We start from the raw sequence: 10,595 nt of genomic DNA, 5'->3' as shown, positions 1-10,595 counted from the left end.
GAAATGCTAACCAAATCTTTGAGTCTAGCCTTATTACCCAGTTTGTGCTCAATGGCTTTTGTTGAGAGGGACTGACAAGTTGCACTTTAATTCCACATAGTAGCAGCAAGAATCCTGGCTCCTTGTCTCTAGGTCAACTTTGATCTCCAGGATATTCTAGAATTAATTGGGTGGCTAATGTATGTGAGGTAGGGGAGTGTTTGTCCAGTAACCCTTCTCCCTCTGGGTTACCCGTATACAAAAACTCCATTATTCATGGCTTTATTGCACTCTTTTTCCTGAAATACAAGGATTTGGGGTCCAGACTAACCAAAGTGTGTCACCTGCATCTAGGAAAAGGGAATTAAAGTAGGATCCAGAAAAGAGAAGGACGTTAAGGAATGTAAACTAGGGCCTTAGAACTGCATGCCACAGTCACTGGTCAGGAGGGCGGGAGCAGAGATGTGCATTAAGGTGCTAGCAGCTTATATCAGGGCACCACATAATTGTATGAGGAATGACAATATATATAACCCTGTGCATTGTAATCACACTTGAAATTGACCAACTTAGCTATGCCAGTTGTCTTAAATAAATGCTACCCAAAGTTTTTTCCATCCTAGTTTAAAGAGTTCATTTCTAGAACCATACAATCAGAAAAACACTTGGATGGAGAAACAGGGGTTCAAAGAACCTAGTATTAGGCATATTACCTACAAGAAAATTACAAACATATGTTTGACATTGTGGGAAGATCCTGAAGTTTCTAGTACACAAGAGATGGTTAAAAGTAACATTGCCATCAGTCTTTTATACCCCAAATTTACTGTTTTAAGTGAATGTGAAAAACTTAAAAACGTAGTTCCCTCAATTCAGTTTTTCCAAGTTGCTAAGCACAGTTTTTGGTAATAAGAGTTCAAGAAGTATCTGCTGAACGAAGAAAATGTCTTAAAATCCCTCAACCACCTGTAGGGTTTTTAGAACACTAACCCTTCCAGTTAGGGGGACAACACTGTATTCAAACATAGTGCATTTGCTCAGTTGGAGCACATTGATTGATACCTCTCTTTCCCTTTTGGTGATTTTTCTGTTTTAGTCACAATTTAGACCAAACTGAAAAAAGCTTTCCCCACCCCACCCCCAAAACATATTAAAATCCTTCTACATTTAAAAGTAAAATATCAGTGCCTATGTTGAAATAGTGTTCTTTTACTAAAATACTGATTTATTCATATTAAAACTGCATCTTTTATTCCCCAAATGGTGATGGTAAATTCCAAGTCAATGAATTTCTCAATTCTGTATAGTACAATCAGGTCCAAAGAGCAGGATGTAAAGTACAGGTGTGAAAAACAAAATATTACTCCTTATTAACAGTGATAAAAGAAGATAAGGCAGTTTCTTCTTTCTCAGTAATGAATTTATTGATCAGTATTAATTCATTATCCAGGATACTTTTTAAAATGTGTATCATCTAAAAATAAAAATGATTGTTTCTGGATTTCTGACTCAAATTTATTTTGAGTTACCTTTAAATACAATTACCACACTGAACATCACTAATAAAGATGGGAAAACAAAAGCCAATGATTATAATTCCAAATGGTAAGAACTGGCCTACTGGAGAAGAGTAAAGGGATAATAATAATGATAACAATAATGGCAGCTAACCAGAGCTGCAGCAGGCAGTTATGCAGACTATGCACTGCACATTCCAGGGAGCTAGCTACATAGAACAGCAATCCTGTAGCTAATATTTAGTGAGCATCCTACCACATGCCAGGCACTGTTATGAGCATTTCATATGTAGTATGAAGCAGATCCTCTCATCCTCACTTTTTATAGAAGAGAAAAAAAGAAGGCACAAAAGGTTAATAATTGCCCAAGATCTCAAAGCTAATGAGTGACAGAGCCAGGCATTTGACTCCAGGGCCCACACTCTTAACTGCTACCCCATACTGATTAACTCAGAGTTATAAGCCCAATTACTTGAAAAAAATCTCTTTGGTTTTAAATCTTTCTTATAGATAACTTTATTTTTAAAAGTACGAAGTATTTGGAAGATAGTATTCTTACTTGGAATAATTTTGAAAAGTATTTTACTAAATATATATTAGCTGTTTCTTCATTCAGAATGGTGACATGTAGTTTACAGAATCTGTCTCTAATTTGTGATCACATCTCACATACCAATGCTCTCCCCCTTACCTAAAACAAACAAAAAATTTTTAAAAAAGGAAAGGAAAAAAAAAAAAAGCAACCACCAAGTACACAGGATTCCATATATGCATATACTTTAATAACAAAGTCACTTTAGCTGTAACTGAACAAAAAAGGGAGACAAGAAGAACTTAACACATGATACCATGATATCCATAACTTTGGGTCAAAACAGGCATACATGAAGCTTTAAAATATATATTGTCTATGTTAATGGAGGCTACAACTACCAATTTTGATTACACATGTTTTCTGAAACATTGCTGTCAAAGAGTTCAAAGTTAGACCAAATAATGATGTCAAGAAAAATTCTGTCTTAAAATTTTAACAAAGTCTTTTAAGAAAGTCTAAAATCCTATATTCTCACATTGACTCTCAAAACTTTGATTTTTATATCAGAATATCAGTTTGCCACTTTAATTTTTACCATACATGAAAGATTATCAAAAATATATTGATGGGTCTATACTAATTGTGACTATTCATATTTACATTAAGCAAATTCTTTTACCAAGTTCTTTATATACAAATTACCATTTGTCCTATGTCAAATTCATTAAAAAGTTAAAAACTACAGAAATGTTATTAGAAATAATGCATTTCAATATGTAACTGTTTTCCATTAATGAAGAACATTTTAAAATAATTTAACTGAAAAAGTACTGAACTGCCCACCAATTTCTGCTGCAACGGTATTCCTTCTGAATGTTTTCTGTGATTTAAGGAAAAGAAAAAAAACTGGGTAAAGCTTGATTGCAAGGAATGACAAAAATCTGATGACTGTTTATTGATCTTCAAGAAATTTACAGACTAATTATATTGGTATTAAAAAACAGCAATGATTTTAAAAATGTAAACAGTTCAAGATAACTGAAGAAACAGAAGTCTTTAAAAACTGGCAAATGCACTATATGAATACTTTTCATATAAATTTAAATCACAAAATAGTATCCCATAACCAGTTGAACTGAATACAGGCATGGCTTTCTGACACTTCCAAAAAGGGCCAACATTTTAAAAAAACTTAAACTATTCCCAAACTGGAAATAATTTAGATTTTAGAAGTATCACAATAGATAAAAGAAATTTATAAAATCAACAGAAGATTTGGGGAAAATTTCATAAGGGGATTATATTAATACCCCTAAAATAAAAAAGTCACTTTAATTGTTTTAGACTCCTGGTCACACAGGAAGGAAATGAAAAGGATGGCTTTTTCCGAGGAAAAACCTGAGCATGACATCATAAGCTTTTCAAATTTGAAGATCATCAGTTCAGACGACCATAAAACTGAGTACAGCACTTTGTCCAGTACAGATACATTTCTCTTGTCTAAGAATTAACTGATTTTGTAACAATCACTGAAAAATTTATGCCTCAGATTCTCTGGTTTGAAAATAGAGATTAGCTCCATTTTGGAAATTATATTAATTTATGTTGATTATACACTCTGCTAAAGCAAGAAATAAAGCTCTAAAATACTTACCTAGTTAGTGCTCTGTCTCTGGACTTTAGGACCAATACTCTGTGTGTCCTCTTCCTGACCAGGACGTTTCCCACTGCTGAGACCAGTGCACGTGGAGCTTCTTCCTACACATTTTAAAAAAATGTATGTTTAAGATAAGAAAGGTGAGAAGAAGAGTATGCTCGAATGCTACATTCTTACCTTGCTTTAATAGGTGAGTTTGCTGACTATCTCCATGAGCATAATGTAAAATACCACTCCCTGGAGTGCAACCTGTTAGTATGTTAAACATAGTAAAATTACTTAAACTAATTTCAAGTTGTACTTATTACGATTACAAAATCAATTTTTAGTATTTGTATTGTGCGTTTTAGGATTAATCCACAACCCTTCATATGAACCAAACTCATAACCAAATCAGGAAAGCTTAACTTGTCCTTAAATTTAGGGTCATAGAAATGTTGACTGTTCAAGGGCAAAATCACTGATAATCATTTTCTAAAAAACACTTCTTTACTGGATGACAATTAGACACTTGATCATGAAGTCAAAACACAGGGCATCAGTGAGATATACATCCTTCCTTCACCTCCTCCTCCCTCAGCACCAATCTAAAACATATGTCCTTGGAGATACAGTAAGGGAATATGGTCCTGCCAGATGAGAGTTAAACAATGGAGCAGTTACCTAGCCTGTGCAATTGTATCAACTCTCCTAAAAAGAAAAAATGTTATAGGAGAATGGGTTAGCACAGAAAAGTAGATTCTAGAGAAAACATTATGGAAAAATATGAGGATCCTACCCCTAGGAGTGATTGCCTGATGGCCCGAACAAGACAATCTACTTATTTTTAGTGTAACTTCATACTTATCACATTTCTCTGGATAAAGAATTCAGCTTTTCAGGTACTCAAAATTGGGAAAGTGAATGCCCTGATCAAGGATGAGGACGTCTGGAAAGGAATATTTCCACCATAAGCTAATAAACTAATGTTCCCTGTTGATATTTTAATTCATATGATTTTAAAATTTCTTGTCTGTCATTCACAGAATGGTCACCACTAATTATAGCAAACGTTCAGGCTTTAGACTTGTAAGGCTGAAGGTCGGACTCTGGACTGTGGCAAATTCACTGTTGAATGGTGCTGCTACTGGTCTTACCATCATCAGGGCTTCCCCTAGTAGTGATACCTGTCATCATGCATCTTTACACAACTCTACTGAAATCTTCACAAAATAATGTGAAGGTACTTAATTCCACTGAATTGTATGTTAAAAATGGTTAAAATGCTAAATTTTATGTTGTGCATATTTTACAATTAAAAAAACTTCAACAAATACATTTTTCAATTACCGTATTTATTTGATTTTTATTGTTATTTTCTATTTTTCTGAATTTTCTAAACTGTCTATAGTGAATAGTTTTTTAAAGCAGTTTTGAGGAATAATTTATATACCATAAAAGTCAACTGTTTTAAGGGTACAATTCAATAATTTTTAGTTAATTCACAGAGTTGTGTAATCACCAGCATAATCCAGTTTTAGAACATTTTCATCACATCCAAAAGATCCCTCATGTCCATTTGCTTTCATTCTCCATTCCTGCCTATAAGCCAAAGGTAGGCACTAATCTAATTTCTCTTTTAAAAACATGACTTTTCTCACTAGTTCATATAAGTGGAATCATGCAGCATGTGGTCTTTTGCGTCTGGCTTCTTTAACTTAACATATTTTTGAGATTTATCCATGTTGTAGCATATATCAGCATTTTGTTCCTTTTTATGAATTAATATTCCATTGTATGGATATACTCCATTTTGACTATCATGAATAAAGCTATTATAAACATTCACATATAAGTCTCTGTGTAGACATATATTTTCACTTCTTTTGGATAGATACTTAGGAATGGAATTTCTGGGTTGTATGTTAAATTTATGTTTAGCTTTTAAGAAACTGCCAAACTGCTTCCCAAAATGGCTTCACTGTTTTACACCCTACCTCTCAGCAATATATGAGCGTTCCAGTTTCTTCACATCCTCCACACACTTGTTACTGTCCGTCTTTTTTATTTCAACCACTCTAGTGGTTATAGGGTGACCAGCTCTTCCCAGTTTGGGACTCTTCAAGTGTTAGCATGGAAAGTCCTGTGTCCCAAGAAACTCCTCAATGCCAGGCAATCAGTGATAACTGGTCACCCTAAGTGGGTGTGAAGTCCTATCTCTTAGTAGTTTTAATTTGCATTTCCCCAATGACTAATAATGCTGAACAGGTATTTTATAATAGAAAAAATTTTAGTAGTCTGCTTTATTATAAGAACAAAAATACCTCAAGACATCTATGTATGTTAGTTTATTCCTTTCTTGAGCACAAAAAGTCTACAAAAATGAGAGGACAAAAATGCAGTTTCTGTTGCAGAGATTAAGAATTTTTGCACAGTCATTAAAAAACTTAAATCATAAAGAATCTTGCCCTTTGAAATGCCTTTAAGACACTGTAAATAAAAACCTACGAATAGGGTAAGTATGGGGCATTAAGGGATACGCTTCCGAAGTATAAGTCCTTTCTAGCATTTAAAAAATTTTTTTAATTTATTTTTTGGCTGCGTTGGGTCTTCATTGCTGAGCACAGGCTTTCTCTAGTTGCAGTGAGCGGGAGTTACTCTTTGTTGCAGTGCGTGGGCTTCTCGTTGCGGTGGCTTCTCTTGCTGTGAAGTGCTGGCTCTAGGTGTGCCGGTTTCTGTAGTTGCAGCACACAGGCTCAGTAGTTGCAGCATGCGGGCTCCAGGGCATGCAGGCTTCAGTAGTTGTGGCGTGTGGGCTTGGCTGCTCTGTGGTATGTGGGATCTTCCTGGACCAAGGATCGAACCCATGTCCCCTGCACTGGCAGACAGATTCTTAACCACTGCGCCACCAGGGAAGTCCCCATGTAGTCCTTTCAAATGGAACAGAAACCTGAGGGGAGAAATTCTTAACAGCATAGTATCTTAAGGATCTTGCCATAATCACTCCCATTTTCAGGTCTACAATGCTCTCTCCTTCATCTGCCTATTTAAATGCTACCCACCCTGCCATCTTCTTCTTTTTAAAATAAAAAAATTTGTATTTATTTATTTTTGGCTGCATTGGGTCTTTGTTGCTGTGTGTGGGCTTTCTCTAGCTGTGGCGAGTGGGGGTTACTCTTCGTTGTGGTCCATGGGCTTCTCATTGCGGTGGCTTCTCTTGTTGCGGAGCACGGGCTCTAGGCATGTGGGCTTCTGTAGTTGTGGCACACGGGCTCAGTAGTTGTGGCTCGCGGGCTCCAGAGCACAGGCTCAGTAATTGTGGCGCACCAGCTTAGTTGTTCCACAGCGTGTGGGATCTTCCCTGACCAGGGCTTGAACCCGTGTTCCCTGCATTGGCAGGCAGATTCTTAACCACTGCGCCACCAGGGAAGTCCCCCACCATCTTCTAAGAAAAGTTTCCTAGTTCCTTCAACTCCCTTTTTTCCTATTGCATGAGGAGGCAGTGTCTTACAATTTATCACTTTTTTCATTTGTTTTTTTTTTCCCCTTCCACACGCCCATTTAGACTCTAAGCTCTATGTAGCTTTTATGTCTTCTATGTCTTTTGAAAGCCTCAAAGCACCTAGCTACAAAGTGTGTTATAGGCAAATATTTACATGATTAGACTACTTTCAAGATTAATCCTATCACAAAACATCATGTTTATAAATTTGTGAAGCAAAAGTATTCCAATTTAACTTGCTAACATGATTAGTTTTGCAGATAAATACAGATTTGACTGGACTAAGAAACTGTATGTACCATCATTATCCATTAGCTAGGTAACTGGAGTCTGTTGCTTTCCACCCTCTGCCACCTGCCTGTTATCTCACTGCTTCACAGAACTTCTGTCCCTCAAACTCATGTGTGGGCAAAAGAGGCAGTCTGTGAACTGCATAAGAAATCTGATAGAACTTTTGAAATGCTACCTTGTTAAAGTTTACTTCAAATTGTAGGAGACGCTGAGAAAGAACATTTTTGAAGTACACTATCATGAATAGCAACGATTTGAATGCAGGTGAAACACATTTCAGTAATAAAATATTTTGTCTTATGAACACTACATTTGGCATTACATTTGCAGGGGAGACCCAGTGATACAGGAAAGAGTATGAACTTTAGGACTAGTTAGACTTGGATCTGAATCTTAGCTCAACTACTTACTAACTGTGGGATCTTGGTTAAGTTACCTAACTCTTCTAGGCTAATTTTCCCAATCATAAAATGAGACGCCTACCACCACCTCTCAAGGTTATTGTGAGTATGTGGCCAAAATCTCCTCATACTTAGGCACAAAGTAGGCAGTCAAGATATGAGTGCTTTCGTTCCTTTCTCCTTAAGCTAATTGTTGATGCTCTCAAAAGTATGCAAAATATTTCTGAATTCAGAAAGGTTCAATTTGTTAAAGGTGTTATTCTTAATATCAAATTTTGAATAGCTGACTTCTTTTTTTAAAAAAAAATAAGCATTCCTCTAATGCAGTCTTGGGGTTTTTTTTGCCTTTTAGTAACCATGCAGAATTATTTATTTTACTACCTATAACTGAAATACCAAAAAAACCTTATTTCCAAACCACAAGATGACGTTTTAGAATTTAGAATATGGATGTTTTTATCCCCTTACATGACCAAACAGAAAGTAATAAGTCCAGCCATTCAGCCTTGTTTTTAAACAAATTAATTAGCTTCATGCTATTTTTGGTTAGAACCTTTGAAAACTGATATGATTCAAATTCCCAATACATACTGACTCCTTGACACATATTAAGAACATATGTGGCAACTAACTATATATATCACAAAGAAAACCATTATAGGCTAGGCTTTGTAAGAAAAAACTCATGTGCAAAAGGACTAGAGGCCCTATGCATGTGCGTGATAAATCTTTTGGCCACGTTCACAGGGCCTCTGACCTTCTTAACTAATTACCTTATAGCTGATATATACTTAAAGGGAGTAAAAAATAATGACCATTCTGAATATATAACATTTCAGTTTCATTTTATCCTTAAAAATTGCTAACCTCATTCAGTTTGCAAGAAGATCTTTACCTTGACCCAATTCCACTATATATAGTGATGTTTCTCTAAAATGTCACTAATGGAGTGAGGGTATGTGTGTATGTATATGTACACGTATGCATGTGTACAAGGAACCTATTACACAATTTAAACATAGACTTTAAAAAACATATTATAGTGAGGTACAATAAACAATATATTTATAATTAATCTCGTTATGTTACTAAGTGCAGAAATTTCCTTTTCACTTACTTCCACTGCTGCTACAACCTGGGATATTTTCTCCAGGAGAATACCCCATGAAGCCTCCATTCCCATTAGGATTAGATGGCACTGATGCAAGAAGACCTAAAGGGAAAAAATTTCCTATTAAGTTATGATCAAGATCAAGTTCAAGGATGGGTACATAAACAGCTGCCAAAGAAACAAATCAAAGGCATTTACTGACATACCTAGTCCTCTATATCGTGAAAGCTGCTGATAGATCTGTTTCATCCTCTCAATATTCAAACGGCTTGCCTCAGCATGGTTCACCATTGGTTTAGGGTAATTAACTCCTATCAAACATTTGGCTACCTTTTGAATACCTTCTGGTGCATTCCAGGGATCATAGATATATTTTGCAGGGAAGCCTCTTAGGACAGGCAAATAACGTCTTTTGGGAGAAGGAAGAAAAATTATTAATAAAATGAACTATAAGCAAATTATAACAAACTATTTATTAGCTATGAATGACCAAAATCAAATCAATACCATTTAAATGATTTGTTACCCTTCTGCTCATCTCTGCTGCCCATCATGAGTGGGGAACACCTTAAGTGTTGCTTAAACATGAAAAGTTCTTCCTAGATTAGCTATTCCAAACTGAATAATAATCATTCTTGATTTACCTGATATAGTCTCCATTGGGATCTGTTCTCCTACCAAAACCAACAGGGCAATAGCAGTGAAAAAACTGTTGGAAAAAGGAACTACAAGACAGCCACATCCAACTTCCAGCATTTATGCTCCAATCTGCATCAAGTAATAATTCTTCAAATACCTTCGGAAGTAACAGTAATCACAATTAGTTTGCACACACATAATTCTCAAAGCAAGCATTTTTCCAGATCTCTGTAGATCAAAAGTCAAGGCAAGAAAATCTAGCACAGAACTGTAAAATTAAACATTCCAAAGTTAGCTTCCTTGTCTGTGTTCTATTCTATAATGAGTTATTTCAGGGAAAGAAACATATTAGTAATATATAGATTTCTGAATAGAATTTACTATTCTAATATTTGTAGTGTTACTGGAAGAGGGGAGAGTAGAAGTTATTAAAGTCACCAATTTAAAAGGATAAGATGGGATATGAAAAGATTAAAAAACTGGAAGAAAAAGCAGTAAACACTTTCAAGAATGCAAAAATGCTGCCAAATAAACCACCAACAAAAACTTAGAAGCTTAGTACATTGGCCTACATAATGGGAGCAATCAAATACAAATGACCCTTAAAAATTCATTAGTATTATACAGTTTAAATTTGGGATTCCTTGATCCAAAAGAGAAATAGAATTAAAATAAATTATTTTGTATAAATTCATTGTGTGCTGTACATCTACCTCATGTACAACTTTGTACTAGGAAATACAGGAGATGTAAAAAAACATAGGATCAGAAATGGTCTTTGGATAGGGGAAATTTATGATATAGGCAGGAAGGTAAAACATATATTTAAGTCCTATTATATATAACCACAAGATGTCACAAAATGTTGTATGCTTCACATTACATAATATAATTATGACTAAAAAGCTACGGTATTGGGCCTCCCTGGTGGCGCAGTGGTTCAGAGTCCGCCTGCCGATGCAGGGGATACGGGTTCGTGCCCCG

The 10,595-nt window shown here is 35.5% G+C and overlaps 1 protein-coding gene across 1 annotated transcript in view; it reads right to left on the bottom strand.

The window, feature by feature from the left end:
* Positions 1-2,259: 2,259 nt before the first annotated feature.
* Positions 2,260-10,595, bottom strand: part of CRY1 (cryptochrome circadian regulator 1) — a 95,743-nt gene continuing 87,407 nt past the window's right edge. Inside the window, exons 8-13 of the mRNA XM_007462867.1 lie at positions 9,617-9,768; positions 9,179-9,381; positions 8,979-9,074; positions 3,866-3,937; positions 3,686-3,789; positions 2,260-2,911 (exon numbers count right to left, since the gene is read on the bottom strand). Coding sequence (XP_007462929.1) covers positions 3,686-3,789; positions 3,866-3,937; positions 8,979-9,074; positions 9,179-9,381; positions 9,617-9,768 — 627 coding nt within the window. The 3' untranslated portion in view covers positions 2,260-2,911. The remainder of the gene's footprint in view (positions 2,912-3,685; positions 3,790-3,865; positions 3,938-8,978; positions 9,075-9,178; positions 9,382-9,616; positions 9,769-10,595) is intronic.

This window comes from Lipotes vexillifer, unplaced genomic scaffold (genome assembly GCF_000442215.2).
Source record: "Lipotes vexillifer unplaced genomic scaffold, Lipotes_vexillifer_v1.1 scaffold1177, whole genome shotgun sequence".
In the NCBI taxonomy this organism is placed as follows: Eukaryota; Metazoa; Chordata; class Mammalia; order Artiodactyla; family Lipotidae; genus Lipotes; species Lipotes vexillifer.
The sequence above is the reverse complement of the archived record's forward strand: the minus strand, read 5'-3'. Positions and strand labels throughout refer to the sequence as shown.